The 24,356-nt window shown below is 33.4% G+C and overlaps 1 protein-coding gene across 1 annotated transcript; it reads right to left on the reverse strand.

Annotated features, from left to right (window-relative positions):
- Window positions 1–968: 968 nt before the first annotated feature.
- LOC112007155 (sister chromatid cohesion protein PDS5 homolog B) lies at window positions 969–20,520 on the reverse strand. The gene is given in 18 exon segments (XM_065766583.1): window positions 969–1,590; window positions 2,302–2,370; window positions 2,519–2,659; window positions 6,263–6,389; window positions 8,146–8,285; window positions 9,094–9,273; window positions 14,006–14,194; window positions 15,376–15,424; window positions 15,496–15,645; window positions 15,728–15,885; window positions 15,962–16,002; window positions 16,005–16,106; window positions 16,219–16,435; window positions 16,544–16,765; window positions 17,903–18,023; window positions 18,651–18,832; window positions 18,982–19,212; window positions 20,298–20,520. Coding segments are annotated over 18 exon segments (2,565 nt in total). The 5' UTR covers window positions 20,394–20,520; the 3' UTR covers window positions 969–1,440.
- Between the last annotated feature and the right edge of the window lie 3,836 nt (window positions 20,521–24,356).

Raw genomic sequence — 24,356 nt, forward strand, 5'->3', positions numbered from 1 at the left:
CTTACAAGGTATGTATATATGCTTATAAAAAATCACAAGATCACTATGATGTAATTTTCATTCAATCCCTTCAAAAGCTGTAACACTTGCAGTGAAAAAATAAACAATAAAATAAAATTTAGGAAAGATGTAGAAGCCGGAAACATCATCACAAGCAAACCATTAACACTTGTAAATGGACATACCAAAAACAGTAGCATTATTATGATGAAATTATTTGTATCTTGCACCCAAGTGACTTGCAAGGAGTCACTTTGGTGTAAAGATACAAAAATGAATGAAACTTATAAGTGCCAATGGTCTTGACAAAAAGAACTCCTTTTGGGTGATTGATTTGTGTTTTCATATCAAAAAAAAAAAAAGAAAAAGGAAACCTACAATGGAGAAAAGCAAGAGGATAAAAAAACTTTTTTTTTTCATTGGTAGGGTTTGAACCCACTACATCACCCTTCACCTTACTCCTACAAGTAGATGAGGTGTTTTAGAGTTAAAGCTCATTGGCAGGACTAGAAAACAATTTTTAAAGAGGGCAAAAAAACACAAAAAATCACACCAACATGCAGTGAGTCCGTGGGTTGGTGCGTTCTTTAAAACACTATCGGATTGAATGTCTATCATAGGAAGTCATTCTATTTTTCCGGTTTATTGATTTGATGGATGCTTGTAATTTGTGTATTTGATTGTTTTGGTCCCCTGCTGTATACTTGGGTGACTCTTTTTTATGACTTTGAAAAAAAAAAAAACCAATAATACAGTTGAGTCCTTCTGTTAACTAGAAAATCTCCTTAGCCAAAAACTTGCCTCCATATTACCTGGCTGGAGAATCCAAACATGAAACCAAATTTATCAAGACTATGACATTCTGCACTTCATAAAAAATTCCACTATCTAGAAATGAAATAAAACACAGCACTAAATATGGTCAAATATCATAGTGGATCCTCATATTACAATAACATATTCTTTCTTTCTTCCTTTTCCTTTAATTAAATAATGTCTTTAATCGCACTTTGCTACATCCAAAATACAAAGTGAAAGCAACAAAAACGCATGACCACGTGCGTTTCAAGTAAGCTTATAACATAACCATCCTTTCATATGTCAATCAAGCACCATAAAAGAATTATCCAAAACCTAATTTTCAAGTCTAACATATACACTAGCAAAAGCTAAAAATCCAATAGAACTTCAATGCAAGCTAGGGCATGCACATGGCAATGATTAAACCAACAATTTAACAACTTTTTTTTTTTCCTTTTTCTTTTAGCAAGTTAATTTTTCCCCAAGAGAATCCTGACTTGTGTTCAGTAGAAGTTAAATTATAAATCAAGCTCCAGGAGTTGAGTTATTAATAATGAAGTTATATAACTCTTAAGTTTATAATATATGAAAAATAGGAAATTGCAAATTGCAGTTATGCCATCTAAAATTACCAACAATTTAAATCTCATACCATGTGATGATACCATCAAAAGCATCTCCCTTTTGCAACATGTTTGACAAAATGTCCAACAATTCATTAATTTGCCATCTGGCATGAGTTCCTTGATGTGGTAAAAACCTTTTGACAAGTGTTTTCAGCCCATAAATCTGCAAAGGACAGCAAAATAAAACATAAGTAATTCCCAGGTAGAGTACAATTTGCATGCAGTTGATATGTGAAATTTCAAATTACCAATAGAAGCTCAGAACCCTTGTTGGGTCAAATCTATCTCTGGTGCAGCTACCACCATCTTTCAAATGGGCCAGACAATAGAATTTCAACTTATTCAGAACAGAACATTTTCTGAATTTGAAAACTAAATTGAGATCTTAGATTTTTTTTTTTTTTTTTTTCTCTACTGTGGTTGTTAATCCAAAAATTTAAACTACCTATCAATCAACATTCCTACAAACAACAAAATGTCTTGAAGCACACCTTGGACCAAAGAGTTAGTCCAAATACCTGAATTAGGTCACAAAAACTAACAAAAAAAAAACCTCTCAATATCCAACAGGATATAAGTTTTACCCAGCTACTAAAGCCTCTCAAACACAGCAAACTTCAACATTATAACAACTTCTGCACAAAGCTGACAGTCTTTTCAGTCTTTTTTTTTCTTCTTGTAATTCATAAGGTTCATGCAATCCAAATGTTCACTCATCATTAAAAACTTCATGCCCTCTATTGTGAACAATTTGAAAGTAAAAAGTCCAAATATTCATAGTAAAAAACCAATCTCCAAATTCAAAGAAAATTTAATATTAACAGTTGAAACTAAATCAATTGATTCGAGAGAAACTTCCCTTTTCAAAACTTACCTTCAATTTGCAGGAACTAGTACAACCAAAAGCATCATTATATGAATTTATATTATCTGATGAATCCACCTACACACAAAAAGGTTCACACACTACTCAGCTAACAGTTTCTTATGTGCACATGAAGTAGATGAGAGATTTAGCAAGAATTTCCCATCCACCGCATTCTAGCTTAAAGAATACCAAATAAACAACATATTACAACTCATTATATTACTCGAAAAATTTTCTCATAGATATATGATGTGATCTCTCCGTCTTGAGCCTCAAATGCTGAAACAGAGTATTGCGCAACACAGCCCAAAGACTGCAAAACTGTTGGAATATTCTGCCCAGCATGCAGAGAAACAACTAGATCCTGGATATATATAGACAGAACAAAGTTTGATTGTCAGTACCAAAAAGCACTTACTATTATCAGGAAAAATCAAAATCAGGGATGGCTATAAATTTAATAATAACAAACCGGCACAACATTACTTGTCTTTCTATTTTACGTAATGAATAAGAATAGAGTCAGAACAGCAGACTTAGGATAGATTATTCATAAACTATAAATATCTTCATGCACATAAAAAACTCATGACGCAAGTAATAGAAGAAAAGACCGAGGAAATTATGACATTCACCTATGAACCCTATTAAAGATTAAGAAAAAACAACTTTACATGTCAATTTGATAAATTCCATCAATGGAAGCACAAAGTATAACTCGTGAGGCTAATCAATCAAGTAGTGAAACTAATGTCCTGTAAGTATGATCTCATCTACAATCTCAAACAGAATCTAGTTAACTTAGTTTTTAATTCATGGCCAGTCTAACCAGAGTTCTAGAGCTTGGCTCACTAGAGATTTTTGCCTTCCATATATTCAACAAAGGATGTGAGCAATTAAAAAAGGTCGTACCCAATGCACAAAACTGCCATGTTTCCGGGTCTAAGAGAGGTGATTGGTAGGCAGCCTTACCCCATTTTTTTACAGGATATGAGCAATTGAATACCCAAAAAAAAATAAAAAAATAGAGTTTAAGGTACATTCAAAAACAATGTAGAAGAACGTGCCCAACATCAAATAAGTCATCAGACATCTTTTTTTTAATGGTCCCAATTACCCCAGAAAATGCACAACTATAACTTGGAGAGGACAAGGTCATGAATGAACATGGCTTTCTATGAAATTTGACGGACAAACAGTCCTCGCCACCATTTATTTTGTCTGAAGTGCATTCTCAAGAAATGAACCCATCGCTTCTAGAGGCTGTTTGGTTGGTTGATTTAAAGACAAATTTCATGTTTCAAAAACAAAGAATGCCAGGTCCCAAAAAAAAAAAAAAAAAAACTTTTTGGCTGGATGTTTTCAAAAACCCAACTTAAAAGTTTGGACAAGTTGGTTTGAGGACCCGTTGGGCAAAGGAAAGATGGGGGTCCTTCTTCCGAGATGGAGCCGTATGACGCAAGAGTGTCACGTACGGTTTCACAAAATCATTGTGGAAACGCACAAACAGAAAACATTCCAAAATAATGTTTTCAGCTGTTTTCAACAAAAAGGTGGCGGCAATTGTGTAAATAAGGACACCACCCAACCTTTTTTCCATCTCTTTCTCCCAAACCCCACCCCCCCCCCCCACCCCACTTTTTCTATCTAAACCCATCAGCACCATTTTGCCAAGCTTGATGGCAAACTCAATGTAGTAGAAGGTGGAGGGCAACATGGAGAGGCCGGCAATGGCATAAGACTGTAAGAAAGGACAATGGAGGGCCCAACTTGGTCATGGGCTTCAAGGTCAATGGCAGCTCCAACAATGGGTAGTGAGGCAAACCCAACTCAACGCCACCAGCTCTCTCTATCTCTCTGTGCTCAAAATTTGTGGCCCGTTCATGTATTTGTCGGCTGCAATTGAAATTTGTTGCCCATTGGTGGCAACGTCAGTGGTGGATTTGTTGACTGTATTTGAAATTTCAGTGGATTGGTTGCCTGTTGGGTGTTTGTGGAAACATGATTGTGAAATAAAGAAAGAAAAACAATTTTTGGTTTCCAAAATTGTGGGAATATGGATCTGAAACATTGCCAAAGAAATTTTTAAGGGGGGCGGAACACTAAAAACTAAGTTTGGGAGTAAATTCTTAAAACACAGTATATATATATATATATATGGTAGGTAAGTTACAAATGCACTCTGTGCATCTTCGAACCCATAACCTCACCCACCAACCTAGCCCTTACTTACAAAGGAGGAGGTGCCAGTTGAGTTAGAGCTCATTGGCAATTTTTAAAACATAGTTTTTGATGTTTCTGAAAACCCAAAATCAAATCAAATCAAAATAGCAACCAAACAAGCCCCTAGTTCATAAGTAAACAACATCAAAGCTCATTCCCCTAACAGCTGAATGTTATAGATTGCAAAAGAGAGGAGACATCAAGGGGCAAAAAATAAAACTAAACTAACAGAAAAGAGCTGCAGAGGTGGCAAAGGCAAACAGAAATGTTAGAACAACAGAAATGTTAGAATCCTCAACATACCACATAAGTAAGAGGTTGAACACAATGCCAACAGCACTGTTTGTCCCTCTTTCTGACACCAACATAACTAGATATAAACTATATCATCCAGAAACTCTGGCTAGCTACACATGTAAATATTTAGCCACAAATGTTTTAAAAATCAAATCGCTAAAAAAACTGGAAAATAGAGAGAAGGATATGATAATGTCATAATTGATTTAATAATTAATTAAAACACTAATCAATAGATCATATTTATAAAAATATAAAATTTTGATTAAAAAAATCTAAAAACGTTTAAACAGCTTTCAATATACTCTCTTTTTTTTTATAACGTAGAGAACCTTTCTAAAGAAGAGTCCTTTGAACACATCTGTAGCCAATAAAATCTACGGGCAACTGACCCACTTACCAAAACTAGTTGCAGTAATCCAAGGGCATTCACCCTAGACAGGCTTAGCAGTTTATGCTCATGTCCAAGAGCAACTTCCAATATACTTTCAAAACTTTTATGACAAATAGAAACAATAATATAGTGTAGCACCTAATTATTAAAAAATTAAAAATAAACAAGTATAAATAAAACCATTCAGAGATCATATTCTTATATTAGTCTCACCACCATTCAAACTTGGGAGCAGTTCCCCGAAGCGGCAGCTCCAACTGCAGTTCAAATGACTCTGGCCTATGTTCTGATTTTGTGGGCATTTTTGTTTAAAAAACCAGACTGGTGGCTGATTCTGGTTAACCCAGTTCGGCAGTCCAATCTGGTTTTCAAAACCATCGTCAAAACTCAGTGTAGCAACTTAAACTACTAAAAATTTCTTTGTACCAAAACAGGTAACCTATTGGTCATTCAAACCCCCACCCCCCAAAAAAAAACATTTTTTATTCACTTTTTAACTTAGAAAGATGGCAATTTACATATATACACATACACATACTGAGGCCTGAGAGTCATAGCAAATTATGTCAGCTTTATATAAATACCCACAGTATATGGAAAATCATCATTTTCAACAAAAGCTTTCCTTTCTTTTTTTTTAATATTTAAAAGGCAACAAATCCATCAGTCATGGCAGATTTCAAGCCCAATAAAAATGCATGAAATGGTCAATGCAAAAAAACACCATTACAGAAAACTGATTTGATATCAATAGGGGCAATCCTTCAGACCCATTCCAGCAGAAATACTCATTAGCAAGGAGTTCAGAAAACTTATAAAGATTAACACTCTCAACAAACACTATAATATACGTGCCCATTCAGTAAAACATGAAATTGTGGAGTAATTCTCATTATCTAGGCATTAGTCAACAAACATATTAGCAGGTAATAAATCATGCCAAACTAAGTTTCATTGAAAAAAAATATAGTAGTACAAAATAAAATAGTAAATCCACATCATATAAATTTAAAAGAGAATAAAAGAATTGCAGCAACAGCAAGTAAAATATACCTCGCATAATTTTGAAAAAACAAATTGCTCCGAAACACCACCAAATGCTGCAATTGCAGCAACAGAAAATTTGGCCTCAATGCGACTTCCCTCACGACAAACTCTCTCCAAGATTGGGTATATATCACTATACAAGGCAAAAACATTGTGGCTACTCCAGTAAGAACCCAATTAAAATGGAAACAAAAATAGATTAAAAAAAATTTACAAATTTTAATTTTTCTTTTTCTCAAAGAGAGTGAAAGAGAAGTCCTTCAATAACCATAATTATAAATAAAAATATATAAAATTAACTTGTACTGGCTATAAGAAACATGCTATAGAAATACATTCATAGCAATATGTAACCTTCAATCTAGCTGTAACAGTATACAAATTCTGCATTATAATTAATCTTCATTGAAAGTCAAAAATGATTTCTATACAAGAATTGTGTGCCTAACATGCTTGATATCCATGGAAAAGGTGGAGAGGGAAGTTAGTATTTCAGACTAGTGTAGGTGGAGAGCAAAGTAACAAATTTCAGACCTTTACCATGTCATGGCTGTCAAAGGAAAAAAATGATATTTAAGAGGTGTAAAAAAAGTACAAAAGTACTAAGCCTCACATCTAAACTATCCATATTAAAGCTACCCTGCTTAGCATCTAGGTTGCACGGACACGCCATTTTTGGCGTCATGTCAATGTCGGACACCGGAACAGGTACGACTTGCCGGATTCTGGTGTCCGGCGAGTGTCCACTTTCTTTTTTTTTCTTTTTTTTTCTTTTTTTTTTTCTTTTTTTTTTTCGCTTCTCTGGCACAGCGCATATGCGGCACCGACACGGCAGCAGTGAAAAAAAAAAAAATCACAGATTTTGACAGATAGACTTACCAATACCATTGATTTTGTGGTATACCCTAGAACAAAAAAGCAAGTTTAGAGTTTGAGAAGTCATTTTGAGAAACCCACATCTCAACTTCTCAAGTTCTCAACCTGCTGCCAGCCTGCCGCTGCCCTCTGTCCCTCGCTGGAGCTAGATCGGGCCGATCGGCGAGCTCCATAGACACCGACCGGTTGACGCCGTGCCCTGTCCCTTCCTATCTCTCTCTCTCGGCATGGACCGGTCAACCTCTTCTCTAGTTCTCTTCTCTCTCTGTTTTTTTTTTTTTTTTTTAATCCCACTCTCACAGTCTCACTGCCCTAGTGTCACTGTTACTGTGTTTCTTTACTCAGCCTTTTTTGCCTTATAAATTTTAATGTTTATTATGAATTTAGTGATTTTTGTTTTTGTGTGTCCTGCTATAGATTTATTTATTTATTAAAGTTAAATAATGTAGGTGATTTTACTAAAATGAATACTGAAAGTGAAAAATCATCAGCTGAGACAGCTGCCCCTCTATGGAAATATGTTACTAAACATTTTATGTGAATTACTGTACTACTTTGGGTGTTAGTTTACTTATTTGTAGTTCTTACATAGTTTAAATTCTAGACATAAACGTATTTTATGTCTAAAAATATTTAAAAATATGCCTAAATATAAAATTTAATTAATTATTTAACTGTTGCGTCCCCGCCGTGTTGTGTCCTTATTTTTCAAAAATTGCCGTATCCCCATGTCCGTGTCCGTGCAACATAGCTTAGCATAAATCCATAAAAATGTTCCCTTGTTGCAAACATGGAGAGCAGTGAATTTCTTTCAAAAGGAGTCACGAAAATGATTGATTCAGTGAAGGGGAAGGATCTGATACAATTAATTTGAACTTAGATGACCATACTTAAGCAGGAAAAAAATAATATTCCTGTATCAAGTCTCCTTTTAATCATTAAATTCACTGCAGACCAGTATGCTCAAAAACTTAATAGTATCATCACAACCATAAAGCAGACTGCAACATTACCTGAGTTTTACAGATATATGAGGTGCCGCTTTTGCTAACACTTCAATCAGCTTATCATTAATTTTCCTGTTCTCTTCTATTAACATTCGAAGTTGCGCTTCTGAACCCCTCAGGAGTGAGGGGAAAATGCTGATGATAGCCTGAGTCAGGTGAGATAGCAGTAATTTTAATCAAATGGAATATTAAAAAAATTCAAAATTTATAGTTATGCAGGGAAACTGCAATCAATTAGATACCAATATTATCCTTACAAAACATGGAAAGCCAACAATGAGTGAAAGATTTGGTCATACAACTGCTTCTCCATCCGCACACTTTTTTTCTCTCTCCATCATCTCTTGTATATTTGAAGCATTGAAAGAGGGTTGATTAAAAATAATTTTTTCAGGACTAATATTCCAAATGTAGTGAGGAATGCCTCAAAAGGGTTGATTAAAAATAATTTTCAGGACTAATATTCCAAATGTAGTGAGGAATGCCTCAACCTCTTCTTAAAGGTTCTTTCATCAGAAATACAAGCAATCGGTTTAGGCTGATTGAGTTAGTGCCACAAATAGGCAAATAAGCAGTGCCTACAACTATATAATGTGAAGTACAAGGATAATTCCTCAAGTCATATAGCCTCAAGTGTCCAAGCCCATACCCCAAGATGTCAAACAATTAGAAATATAACATTTGACACTTGTGATCTATGTGCAGCCAGCTATCACTTTTCAAGTAGTCAGAATAAGTTTGATGCAAGTTTTCACTTTCCATAGTTTTCTTGCTTCTGAATCAGTGTGTGGATTGTAAATGGGATGTCTGCCTTACCAGGCTGGAAGTAAGACTACATCAGTTCTTAGCTCAGTCTAATTGCAAATCCCTTATTAGTTAGATATTTCAATATGCCATTATGTGCCGGAAAAGAAGGAATAATTTCATATATGTCTAGTGGCAATGTTTTCTTACCAGAAGAAGTTTGGCAGAAGAAGCCTCCAGGAGCTTAGTTCCATATCTGTTACCAGAAAGATGCTCCAAAATACATTGGATGTGCTCTGAACCAAATATATTATGCGAGCATTTTGAGGATAGTGAACTCAAAAACTCAAAATGTGGATGTCTATCACCTACTGTTTTCAAAAATTTATCCTGGAAAAGGTAAAGGGCAACATACTATATAAGTACAGACTATATTAATAAAGAGGAAAATCGATGCAGGATAACATATCACCTCTTCCAAAGGGAAGATATTTAAACAAGTTCATATACCATGTTCATGAAACATGCAGATGAAAATTATTTTCTTCCTAATAAGTTTCATTGATATCAAAAAAGGAACACCCTAATACACGGAGTGTACAAGGGGTCAACAAATCAAGTACAAAAATTACAAGAATCAAGAAATCAATAAAAGAAGGGAATGATTGGTTTTGCATAGCAACCAACCAATCCAATAAAGTTCTAAAGAAAAATAATTTGAGGTCTGGTATGGATCTCTCAATATCCTCAAAACACCTACTATTTCTCTCCCTCCAAAGACACCACATTAAGCAATAGGGAACAATAAACTAAATATAACCATCTTGATGACGACCAAACCTGCCTTGCCAACACGCTAACAGCCCCAAAACGGATTACAGCATAACCCAGCTTACTCCAAATGAACCCAAAACTATAGCCCACAGATCCATAGCAGCTGGACAATGAAGTAAGAGATGGTCAACTAATTCATCATTAAACTTGCACATGTAACACCAATCCAATATCCAAACCCTCCTTTTTCGTAAATTGTCAATCGTCAAGCATTTCCTTTTTTCTTTCTTTTTTTCTTTTTTTGGGAGGGGGCTGTGGAGGGGAGGGGGAAGAGTGGCAAAAACATGGGGGGAAATCACCACAGAAGAGGCCATCCATCAAGTTAAACCAGCTCTTCAGTAATCAAACCAAAATTAAATACCCCTCATCAAAACAACTACAAATATGGATTTATTAATAAAGAATAAACCGATAAAGAAACTGAGAATTTTTTTGACATCAAATGGCAGTATCAATTACCATGGCTCCAATGCAATGGGAGGAAAGGGAAATAGGTAGAATAGTAATACAACAATTAAATAGCACCTAAACTTAAATAGATCATATAGATTTCTACTAGTATCAAATTTTTGTGTAAATATAAACTGTGTCAGCTTAAAACTCAACATATCTCCTAAGCTAATAGAGTTCCAAAGCTTTAGTATTAAAAACTACGGGTTCATTCCTTTAAGCTCAAAACTCAAGATATCTCCATGTTATCTTTTGACCATAATTAGGCAATAGATAAGTGTGTTGGGGTTTCTTCAATTGCAATGGAAAGCTCGTCTTTTACACAACACCAAACAGCACAACAATGAAGTTGGGTATAAAATTCTTTTTTTTTTTTTTTTTTTATAGGTAATAAACTTTATATTGAAAAAATGAACATCATGCTCACGATAGTGAAAGTTGGGTATAAAATTCTAGAAACAACATAACAACAAAACTTCAGATGTTGAGTGTTCTCAAAATTTCCAAGATGGTCCTTAGTTGTAACCACTAAATAATTCGGTTCTCAGAATTTCAAACCTAACCCATTTTGGGACAGGATATGTTATCTTATCCAGAGCATTCTGATCCATATAAACCCACAATTTTGTACATCATAAGCTGTATTTTTTCTCTCCATTCCAAAAAATAGGTTCTTTTTCAGCCCTCTCAACATCATAAATGCATTTAATTAGAAAAGCAAAAAATTAAAAAATAAATAATAATATATTAAAAATAATAATAATAACAACAAAAGAGCTCCTTGTGAGGTGCAGTCACTAGTCCTCAATGCACATGAATATTCTAACTCCACTAACAACAATGTACATACGAATATATGATCCACAAAGCATTATCACTCTAAAATTTATGCCACCAAGGATAATAACAACACATGAATAAACCCAACTCCATCAACTTCCAAGCATAAAAAAATTAGAGGTATTATAATAATCATAAAAGCTCCACTAGCCTTAGGGTTTTTTTTAATGTCAAAATTTATCAGTCATCCCAATTCAAGATTTATGCATTTGACCAGTTAGGTTTATGCATTTGCCCATCATGGAAATAGCCAAGAGTTGGATGAGATCTTGCACAAAAACTGAACATATCGACACACACAAAAAAAATGATTCAGTGTTATTTCAGAGTTCATTTTTTCTGTGCAATGTCTCATCCAACTCCGATCTATTTCAGTGAATGGCAAAGACATAAATCTCATTGATAAATGCATAAACCATGAATTAGGGTGAATGGAAAGCTGTCTTTAAAAATAACAATAATTGAACCCTCATCTCACCCACTACGCACGTGCGATAAGGCTTGTAAATGGTAAAAGTTTCGTAGGTGTTTTTTTAAATGATAGTAACTGATGGGAAGTGGGAAACATGTTTTGAAATTTGAAATTTGAAATTTTGATGAACAGTAATATTACATTTTATATTATAAAAAAAGTCAAAGATTTAAAAAATATGCCCTTCTTATTTATTTGAATGGAATGATATTAAGTAAATATTTGGGTTGTTTTAGAGAATTCAAAAAACATATAACTAACCTTCTCTATCTCTTAATAATAATAATTACCAAGATTAATGACATGAAATATACAGCTAACAAATCTTTCCAGGGCAGAATGTTAGGCGTTAAACAAGTTGCTAGATTTAAACAATCTATACATGAATCTATATTTGAAAGAACACAATTTGCTTCCCATGAATTTGGGCATGAGAATGGAAATGACACATACAGGCTGTCAACAGACTTTCATGAGTATTGGACTATAAATCAATGCACAAGCTGAGGTGTTTTTGCCTCATTACGAATAAGCTGTGGTTTCTCCCAGTAGCCACTAATTTGTTCATTTGCCAAATTCGAGGGGATAAAAGGAAAAGAGAGCATATGTTGCCGTGTATCTTCTATAATTTTTCCACGCCAGATCATTTGATGTAAGTTGGAAATTTTGTTTTGCTTCCCAAACCCCGTTGATAAAGTAACAAATCACACTGTTAATCCAGACGTGTCCTATTTTTATCATTGAAATTCAGATAAATAAGTATTTGCTGCATCAAATTAGAATTATTTTCCCCCTAAAAGTATAAGGCAAGCACAAAAACAAGTTCAATGAAAGGACCACACAGCAACAACAACCACGCCTTAGTCTCAAAAATATTTCAACACATTAGGTAGGGTCAACTGCATATATTCTTTTTCACAATTCTATTCTATATTCTTTTTCACGATTCTATGCTATCCGAATCCATAATCCTATTACTTCGTTAATTAACACGTTTTTTTTCCTAGTTCTACTAATGTTAATTATTGTCTTCCTCTACCCTTTTTAATTCTCTCAACTTGAATCGACTTACTTTTTTTCACTAGTGCATTAATTGCTATCGTCCAAACATGACCAAACCATCTCAAAAAAATCTTTCTAATCTTTTGGTTTACAGGGGCTACCCATATATTTAAGCAAATTTCCTCAGTTTGAATCCTATCTTTCCATGTATTACTACTTATCCATTAGAACATTCTCATTACAACTAAACTCATTTTATGAATTTGTTGCTTCTTAATAGCTCAATTTTCAATACCATAGCGCATAGCTAGTCAAATAACAATCTAATAAAAGGTTCTCTTTCACTTAATAGGTATTCTATGATCACACAAGACTTTCCCAATGCACTTCTCCACTTCATCCACACTGCTCATATCCCATGATTCAATCTTGTTCAATCATTCCATCTTTGTGGATTATTGATCCAAGATATTAAAATATCTCGCTCTTGACAATCAACTCTTACAACCCCTTCATATATGTTTTTACTTTTACAGTTTAATAACCTTTTTTTAAAATAATGTAAGAACTTTTAATTAAAGAATAGCAAACCCAAGTATACTAAAAATGTACTACAGTGGCAGAAAAATTTTACTAACTTATATTCCCCATGTACTCTGTTTTAGACTTTTAGTCCTACTTAATCAAAAGCCTTTAGATTCTAAAGCGTTTCACCAAATTTCTAACTTGACATTAATTACACATCTAGTTTCATCCACCAAAAATATATAATCTGCAAAAAACCTACACCAAGGAACTTTCTCTTGTACCAATTTAGTGAGTTCAACCATCACTAGTGCAAAGAGATATGGACTTGGTGTTGATTCTTGATGCAAACTTATAATGACAGAAAACTCCCTTGTAATGTTTCCACTATTCTTACACTAATTACAGCTCTATCATGCATATGCTTAATCAACTTAATATTCTTTAGAGAAACTCCTTTCTTTTCCAAAACCCACCACGTAACCTCTTTAGAGGCCCTTGTTGGGGTAATAAACACCTTGGGGAGACTCCTTGAGTAGTTAATATAATATATAAATAAACATTTAACCCAAAAGGCCTAAGCCCAATGAATGTATGCTCAATTATATTATATTAACTACTCAATCTTCTCATCAGTATTCAATGTGGGACTTCACTCACACATATATCCAACAGCCCTATCATATGTTTTCATTGGTCAATTAAAACCATATGAAGATCTTTACAGGTCTCCCTATAGTTTTCCACTAGGCATTTAAGTAAGAAAATAGTTTCCATGGTAGAGTTTCACAAAGAGACTAGCTCAATATCTTGCTCGAATAATGATATAACCAAAAATGCAACAGATGAAAGAAGCCCAAAATAATACTAACCAGCGAACAAATATCAGTACCCTAACAAATCAGACAGGAGCTTTAAAGACAAAGGCACTCTAAGACAAAAAATGGACTCCATATGGTATGTTCAATTAAAAGCATGAAAGGCAAAAAGTAAACTCACTCTTATGGTCTGAGCATCAACAATTTTCAGCTCATCCAATAATAGTGCCAGAGAATTGAAGACATTATTATCTTTCATTTGGTTCAGTTTATGAAAGGAGTCTTCTGCTTTCGAAGGATCAGGAAACAATGCAGCCATTTTCATAAATGAAGTTTTGATTCTCTTCTGCATCTCTTCTGAACTAGTCTCCTGCACAAATATTTCCAAAAGTTCATTTCTTTTTTATTTACTTTTTTTTAATCAGTAATAAATTCCTTTAAAAGGTGCAAAAATGGGTGCAACCGTAGTAAATGGGAAGTATACAAAGATCCAAAAAGAAAATAAAAACACAGAAAGTATTATCTAAAATTCATTTTATCCATAAACTCTAAAGTTTGAATTAGAGAATTGAGATAGATGCAGAAGTCTGATAAAAATGCCTTCAAAAGTAAAAAACTTCAGCATCATCAAAGGTAACTCCTCCCATCAAAGCAATGATTATTCCCTTATCTCCATGTACATCCCATCAAAGATAACAGAATGGCCATCCATATTTTGCTATTTGTTCCTTGCCAAAGTGTCCTTTCCAACAGTATAATAGATCCAACACTGAGCTAGGCATGACCCAACACCAAAAAAAAAAAAAAAACCACATTTCCCTACCAATATCACAATGAAGGAAAAGATGCGACAACAACTCTCCGTGACTTTTTCACATATAAAATCAATCCATAATAAATATTCCCCCCCCCTTCCTAAAATCATTTGTTGTCAAAGTCTCCCCCTTCCTTTCCCACCACCCACAACCACAAAAAAAAAAAAAAAAAAAAAATTTGCAGCACAACACATTCCCAATGGATCAACAATTCAAAGCTATAAAATTATAGCCAAGAAGAAGAAACCTGTTACTTAAAACAAGCTGACACCTTGCAGATTCCTTGCAATAAACACCAATTTGTAAGAAAATAGAAAATATATAATAAAAAAGGGGGTGGGGGAACTTGACAATAAGCTCAAAAAATTAGAACCATGAAATAAAATGACTTGCATGCAGTATCAATCACGTGCGCAACGAAATACACTAAATGACGCTGTAATTTGGTCCAGTAATGTGACTGTACAGGTAATTATAACAAACTTGACTAATCTATGGTTCAATTGGGAAAAATAGAAACTTCAGAATTAGGTATCATCACATGCTTTTAATTCTATAAAATCAAAAATTCTAAAGTCAAAACATCATATAAAATATTGCAGTAAATAAATTTAGCGCATGTGTGCCTTCAGTTGGTTATTAGAGCAAGATTTACGGACAGTGATGAACCATGCAAACGGTTTTTCCATTTAATAATATGAACTGTTGACAGCAACTTGGAACTCCTGATCTATACCTTCTCTTTCTCTCGTAGAGCCAAATAACTTTGCATCTCCTTTTGCAACCTGAAAACATATAGACCTTGTAAATAATTTCATTCTTCACCCAGATCATAGCGACGTGTTACTACTGATACCTTCTTTTCTGGGATAAGATAGAGTTCAATGCCTTTACATGAAGAGGGGTGAAAAGAGAAAATAAATGGATCCAGTGCCTTGTCCTCTCCACAACTGAAAGAAGAACAGGAAATAAATCCTCTGCAAGAACAAGCTCCATGTTTTGGGACCTGAAGAATATTAAATAATTTTTGCACCTGTCATCATAATTACAACTTGGTTCAACACACCACAAAGTCTAAAAAAGCAGACCTGAACTCCTTGCAATCTTTATCAAAGCACAGCATCAAAATTTTACATGGAATCTGTTCAAAGTGGTCACTTATTGTCATATGGCCTTCAGAACATTTATTACAATAATCTCGATATACTTCTATCAATTTATGGAAGGCCTTCTTTCTAACAATTATCTGCATAAAGAGAAAGCATGATGTGAGTGTCAATAACTGTTCTGAGGCACAGGAGAACTTTCTAGAGCAGAATTACCTTCTTATCCCGAAGTCTTTCAGAAGTTTGAGATATTAATTTGGGGGAACCAATTTCAGGTTTGACTGGGCAAGATCACAGGCAACAATCACTGCTTGTGTTCTCACCTTATCATCAAAATCTAACAATCGATCTTCAAGGGCAGCTGCTTAATTAGTAAGCATTAAACAAATGAGTTGTGTTAAGTAGATACAAAAGACAACAGAATCAAGAGATTTTCCATCATAACAGTTCAAGTATTATTGCTCATAACTTACTGATAACTTCATGAGATTCTGCTCCAGAAGGATTGGCCATGTAGAAAGCTTTAACACATTGTAGAGCGCTCACTCTAACTTCCACAGATTTATCAGAGAATCTTTTCAAAAACTCTAAGAAAAGATCACGGTAATGTTGTGCAACATGCCGTTTGGGCAGTGCAAAAAGTTTCCCAACTAAATTAACAGCTTTTATTCGGACATCAACTTGATCAGTCTACAAGTAGAAGCACATGGTTAATAAGTATAGAAGCATTGATAAATTCACCAACTGAACAAAACAGAGGAGACCCAGCAAGCACACACACACACACAGAATTCATACCAGTAATTCATGAGTCAAGTTTGGAATGACAGCAAGAAGCATCTGAGGAGCACACTGGAAAATTTGAAAAATAATTTCATGGTAAAATTCTTTGAGCTCATTCTCTACAGCATCTCTATCCAGAATACAATTTGTTAAAAACCCACAGATAAATGGCTCAAGCTTTTCTGCACAATTTTGGATAATAGAAACAGCAAGCTGATAAGAAGCACACGATGCACCCTGTAAAACATACAAGGGATATAAACGTATACGGTTGGAAGTTAGGTGAGACTTTGAATTGCAACAATGGCTCATGAAAAAGCATAAATGTATACATTAAACAAAAGCATTACGCAACAACTTAAAGTATGAAGTTCAACCCTTTCCTGGTGTTAGAGTCTAAGTTAGACTTTTATTAGGTATTACCTTATCAAGTTGTTTGTTTACTAGTCCAATTAGTATTTTGTCTACTAGTCAACATAGGTGCCTTAGATGTATTAGAAAAAGTTCAAATCTAGAGTCTATAAGCGTGTTATTGTACCCAAATAAAAGGAAGTCAATTTATATTCAATATTAAGTGTTTTGAGTATTGAGGCACATTAGCCTTCATGTATTCTTTTCCAAATTTCTCCTCTCTTTCTTCTTCTGTTTTTTGTAGTACTATTCATGCCACAGGTACTGTTCATAGTTCAAACAGCTTCTAAATGCCATAAATTTCCCCTTTTCCTTCCTTTCAACCTTAAGTCAAGTGCTTCCTCTTACCTATCAAACCCTAAAACTCCATGGGTTTCTCTACCACATAGGCATCAAAAACTCATCAAACTTCCTTTAATTCCTAAACATTGACCTTAAATTCTACAGTGCTTATTTCCTAAACCCTAGATCCACAAATTCTCTAGATCCTAAAGCCATCACAGGAAATCTGAAATTTTTTCTTTAGTGCTTCGAGGGAATTCTGATACACTTAACAAAAAAGAATTCTGATACACTTCTAAAGCATTACCTTTCTCAAACAAGGAAAAGAACATCATATATTTGACCACAAAAGACACCCTCATAAACACCAAAAGACCAAACAATGAGAATACATGTAAAAAACCTTTTCCACCACAATTGAACCTACTAAAAATCGTATCAATGGAAACAGACAAATGTGCATTGCACAAAGCTCTATTTGTCTCAATCAAATAATGCATTGCAATGTACAACTTTTTGACATATACCTTGCTAAGGACAATATTTTTGATTGAGTCATCTAAAGTCCAATTATATTAAAGAGGACAAAGTATAATATGCAAAAAAAAAAAAAAAAAAAAAAAAAAAACAGAATATAGCCACAACCAACAGGAATCCAAAACAAAGTCACCTATGACTTACCTTTCCATCCTTTACAAGGTTCCGCAAAATCACATCCAAAAGTGTCTGAGAATCTTCTTCATTAATAATACGTGTCATTATAGAAATAATATGATTAATCAAACTCCGCTGGTGATTTTCTCTACATTAAAAAAAATGCAGAGGCATCATTTTTGATATCATCAAAATGAAGCCAATAAAATATGCTCAAAGCCAAATAATTAACAAGCATATCATTATTTTGGATACTTGATCTAGCACTTCAGCATAAGATATAAATAACTAGCATTTAATATAATAAGAATCATTCTACAATATATCAAGGTGTATAATTTGCTCACAACTAACTAAATCGTAAAATTACAACTACTGAAATTTGGCAGGTTCTTTGTGTTTGAGTTGTGCCACGTGAGTACCAAAAGGAATTTATTATAAGGAGGATCATACACACACACAGAGACAATAAACTCATGTTTTGACTTTTGAGTATACTTATAAATAAAAGAACTCGTGTTTTGAGTATGATTTTAAAGAAAAAAAATCTTGAAATTTAACCATTTTATAGATCGGATAGTTATTGATCTTTATCATCTTAATATCTTACAAGCATAGAAGGTATAAGAAATTTATTTAGTATAACATGATAAAAGTAACATCTATATATATATATATATATATTCATGTATGTATGTTATGTAAATACCAAAAGAGTAATTTAAAGAGGGGAAATTTTCAATACAATAAGTGAAGAGCGAGGAAGGATATTCACCTCACAACTGAGAAAAATGTATTAAACGTCTCCAAAACCAGTTCATTGCTATCAATATCCAGCATTATAACACAACAATTACACCGTGCAATAGTCTCTAAAATTTTAACTCTTCTCGAAAAATGTGGGCTTGCGGTATCAGCTAGCTCAGCAAAGATACTGACAATGAGCTTAAAAATGTCCTGAAATGAAAGAATCGGGGTAAATTTCCTATATCGGCATACAGGAAGTGAAATCAGACACATGTCGTAACACATACATACAAACAAACATACTATTATCTAATGAAGATATAAAAGCAATATATATTTATCAATTAAGTACTTATTACCCTAAGATATTTGTCTACAAAAGGTGGTTCAGGCGCCATGACCCGAAATATTTCACTAATACAAATGGCCACTAGAAGTCTAACTTCCTTATCTTTATGCTGAAGAAGGCCATGTACAATTGCTTTCCTCAGTGGTTTTGTGGAAACTTTTAGATTTTTAATAGCTTCTAACTTCCTTGCAGCTTCAGACGTTGAAGGTTGTTCAATTTCTGACAAAGCGTTTGCAGCTTGCTGCAAAAAACAAATACCAAACAGATAAAGCAAATGATAAAAATATTCTTTTGGCAGAAAACCTTCAGCAATAAAAAATAGTAACCAGTGCACGAAGCTACCATACATACCCACAATTTGGCCATTATATTGAGAGGGACACATATCAAATTGAAACTACTCACATGTTTGATACACATAAATGACAAACCAAAATATAATTCTGCATCAGCCAGTAGTTATGTTGCACAAGGTATGTACACTAGACACAGGTTTAGTACACATGGGAATACCAACATGATTAATACAGACCAAAGACAAAGCAAGCCTAAATGGATATCATAATATTCTACTCAATCTCTTGTTTATGTATAATGATTTCCATTTTATGTGTACACTAGCTATGTCTACAATTAAGGGATACAAGCATAGAACCGCGATCACATTTTCTCGCCACATCGAAGGAGTTTCACATCTGACAGAGACGCAATCAGACTAAGCCAACAAGAATCAACACCAAGAACTATATTTCACAACATATTTATCCTAATCCCAAACCAACCAGAAATTCATCAGGAAAAACTTTCTATTACTTCGCAAAATTAGAGGGCAAAACAAAACCATAAACACTTCACACAACAACGTGTAGAATACTGTTTGATTAACACCATCACGAATTTGCTTTCAAAAGCAAGAAAAAAGTACTTTCAAACAATAAGAAAATGCCGCAAAAAAATATATAATAATAATAATAATAATACAAACAAACCAACCAAAAAGTAAAAGCAAATATCGTCAATTACAGATAGAAACACGATTAATTAAAGGCAAACAAAATATAGAAACTATTTGATTAAAACCAGCACGAAGTCGCTTTCAAAAGCAAGAAAAAAGTACTTTCAAAAAACAAGAAAATGCCTAAAGAAAAAGATACGCACAAACACAAACAAACCAAAAGGTAAAGCAAATATCGTCACATTACAAACAAAAAAAAAGACACGGTTAATCAAAAGCAAACAAAATATAGAATACCGTTTGATTAAAACCAGCACGAAGTTGCTTTCAAAAGCAAGAAAAAAAAAAAAAAAACAGAAATAATGGCTTACTTTGAGCGATTTGAGTAGGGAATCCTTGCCGGAGCGAGTTTGGCGGCCGAGTTGGGTCCCGATTTCGGAAACGAGTTGAAACGCGGACTCGGTCATTGAAGCGGTGAAGGTGAAACCCTGGTTCGGTTAGGGAGAAGAGTGAGAGTGAGAGTGAGGGTTTTCAGTTTTGCTGGTTCGCGCTGTCCTCAATCGCAAGAGACGCTGCGTACACGATATTTTTATAATATTTTCGCACCAAATTACAGTAGCAGAGCCCATTTATAATATTTTTACAATATTTTCATAAAAAATAACAAACGGTTAGTTATTTTTTTAATAAATCAGGTAGGTAGTTATTATTATTTTAAATTTGAACTTAATACTAAAATTACTTTTTTGTCCTAATAATAATAATCAATAATAATTATTACTTAAAATTTATTATAAAAATATTGTAAATTTTGCATCAATTCGAAAATTGCCCTCTTGCAAGAGAGTGGTGTGGGAGTGTGAGGATTTTTCACCTTTATTCAATTTTGAGCGTGGACGATCCCGCTCGGCTGGGCGTGAAAATGACGCGCCTGGTGGAGTAGATCCAACGGCAAAAAATTAAGAACGTAATGCAAATGCAATACTCCCATCATGCTAGGTGATATCGATGGTTCCAGTTTTTGCCAAGTACCGACACCAAGGGACTTTTTGACAGTAATGGGTCATTTGGTAATGTTGTTATGACGTTGTTTATATTTTTAAAAAATATATGTGAGCGAAAAAATATATATAATATTATTTAAATATTGAAAAATGTTGTTACTTAAAACACCTTATCAAACGGTTCTTAAATTTTGAAAATTCAAAATCGTTTCCAATTTTAAAATTTTAAAACAAAACAAAACAAAACAGTGAAATCAAGGCCGTGCATTAACTTTTCTTTTTCTTTTTTTTATTCTATAATCACTTCTTGAATTTGAATATAGAAAGAAAAAAATCATTTTCACATTAATTTTTCTTACTCATACATCACATCACTTAAACAAAAGTAACTTATTATTTTCACAATATTTATAAATATGCCACTATTCATATTCACTTTTTTTTTTTTTTTTTTTTTTTTTTAAAAGCTAAAAAAGTTGTATTCATTTTTTGGTATTCAAATCCACTTTTTTTGAAAACTGAAAATGAATATTAGTACAAAAACACAACCAACCCAATTTTTTTGTGGTGGGTCCCACAAAAACTGAAAATGAATTAATTAGAGAACTAAATGAATGAAAAAAAAAATCCTCAAATTTTCTTGAATTTTATTAGCAACCAAACACAAAACCTAGCCAAGTGATTTTAAAAAGTTAAAAATTGAATAGCTTCTGCTAGATAGGTTTCTCCTGATTTCACAAATGGTGAAGAGATATTTGGATTTGAGGATAGCTCTCAAGTTCGAATGAACTCTCTTGAGCGAGAGAATGGGTCTATGCAAAACTATGAGAGAGTGAGAGAGAGGTCTACGTCTTGTTAAAATATAACTCCACTTAACCTAATTTGAAAATCCTTAAAATTTTCTTGAAATACTTTGACAGAGAAAGAGAGTGGGTATGTGTTTCAAATTTTTAAGTTCTTAAGTGTGGGTATGTGTTTCAACTCCACTGCCTTATTCCTACTTCATATAGAGTGGGCTTGTGTTTCAAATTTAAACTTTAAAGTTTAAAACTTAGGCACATTGTTTAGGAGATGCTTTTGTGAAAGCTAGTCAGTGATTTTATTAAAACATGTTTGGTAATGTTTGAGAATTTTCTTTGTGGCATTTCATCGCATAATTTGGATATGTATTTGGTAGCGTTTGGATAGTAGGTGTTCGTGGAGAGTGGCAGTGGTAGTGGCGGTAGTGGTTGTGGTTATGGTGGTTGTCGGGTTTTGTATTTTTCTAAATTGTAGTGTTTGGTTGCTAAGAACATTCAAGAAAAGTTGCTTTTTAAATTTTTTTAAAAAATTAATTCATCATTTCAAATTTTTCATTTTATGAGGTGCATTTTTTTTTTTAATTTAAAATTTGCTGAGTGGCTTTTTTAGTAGCAATCAGTTTTTTTTTTTTTTTATTATATTAGCCTGTTGACACCCAATTTTGTAACCCGCATTTAACCTCACATGGAGGGTAACAAGGTAATTTCACATTAGAAATAGGCATCTTAATTGTGACCATTAAATCCTTAATTTCATTTTATCAAAATGATCTTAATGTTGTAATGATCAAATCGACTGGTCATACCATCAGATTAGATAGCCAATCAATAATTATTCAATAAGTAATTTGTGCAATTATCTTTTAATTAGGGTAAATTTGGAACTAATTAAGTCTGAAATGAGAGTGATTGGAGCCTATTAATGTTAATTGGAAACTAATTTGGGACCTATTAATGTTAATTATGCTGAAATTATTTTCTAACAAATGACATCTGCTCATCGTTTCATTGATATCTCTCAGAAAATTTTGAATCTGTGAATAAGGTTAATTTTCCCAAAAACTAGACATCCGGGGCTTCAATTTAAACACAAGAACGAGACAATACTGATCAAAATTGAGAAAGATCTTATTTTTTGAAATTGGCTCTACAGGCTATTACAGTAGATATAGGAAACCGAATTTTGCTTGTTCCTCACTCCCACCAATCTTTACATTTAATGCACTAAATTTTGGCAAATGCTAAAATAAGATTTAGGTTCATTATACTTTGTCAATCCTCATTAAATGACATTTCATTCATATTTTCTCCACCACTACTATATAAACCTCCCTTATCCTCCATTCCAAGACAAAAAACAAAAAAAAAAAACAAAAAAACAAAAAAAAAAAAAAAACTCATTTTTTCTTCTCTCTTGAGTTCTAATGAAGTTGAGTAGTCTTGCCATATAATGATTTTCCTAAAACTCAAGGTATTGAGTGAGACTCACTCTCCCTCTCTTAGCTCTTCTTTTCTTCCACCCTTAGGACTTCCATCAAGAATCTTTTCCTCCACCATATGGATCTTGCATGAATGTATAATCTATTTACCTGACTAGTTTTTTATATTGCCATGATGAGAATTTAAGATTAAAACATGATAGCAATTATTTAAATTCTCTTGAATATGTTTGAATGTTCTTAAATGTTCTTATGTGTTCTTTACATATTCTTGGTTGTTCATCACAACTTCATACATAACACTAGTTTTGATCTTAAATCCACATCAAAAATATTAAAAAAAAATGTTTGTTTTATCATTCTTTCAAATCCTTGAATCTAGGATATTACCATCCACACACATTCTCTAAAATTTATTTTTCAATTTAAATGTAATACTTAATAAATTGAATTAGGATTTATTACATGCACACACATTAAATTCAATATGCAAATTGATTGACATATTAGATGATATGATATGAATGTTGGCTACTATAGTACCATAGTCTAGAAGACGGGTTTCACCAGGTAACGTGGGTGCCTAATGCCTTCCCACCTCATAACATAGCCTCCGAGCTTAGATCAAAGGTTAGTAAATCAAATACTTATCTTTGTAATTTTCAATTTCTAGATTGTAACTAAGAAACAAATCCATGTACTTTACCTTAGATTGTATCTAAGGCCAAAGCCATATAATTTTCTATGATCAATGTAAATTGAATTTCAAATTAATAAAATGAGGAATTTTTAAATTTTGGTTTTCTTATCTTTTTCAATAATTAAATAAGTGGTGATTGCATTGTAAAACCCTTAATCTAAAGAGGAAAATATAATCAGTCGAACCTCCATTTTGAGAGGCAATAACATAACTCCACCATTCATGTGGGTTTGGCCCAACACTTAAAAATGGGACGGGGGCGCAGTCTCTCACATAGTCACGCACATACCAACAATGCAAATCGTTTGTCATGTAAGCATTTTCCATTAGTGGGTTAATGGTAGGGATTAAATTCACTGTAAGTTGAAAATAACAGGGATCAAATTGAATACTACTAAAATGGAGGGGACCAAATTGACTATGATCACAAAATGTAGGGATCAAAATAGTATTTTTGCATTTTTTTTTTTTATAGAAGGATGTAAGT

Source organism: Quercus suber, unplaced genomic scaffold (assembly GCF_002906115.3).
Source record: "Quercus suber isolate HL8 unplaced genomic scaffold, Cork oak 2.0 scaffold_722, whole genome shotgun sequence".
Lineage (NCBI taxonomy): Eukaryota > Viridiplantae > Streptophyta > Magnoliopsida > Fagales > Fagaceae > Quercus > Quercus suber.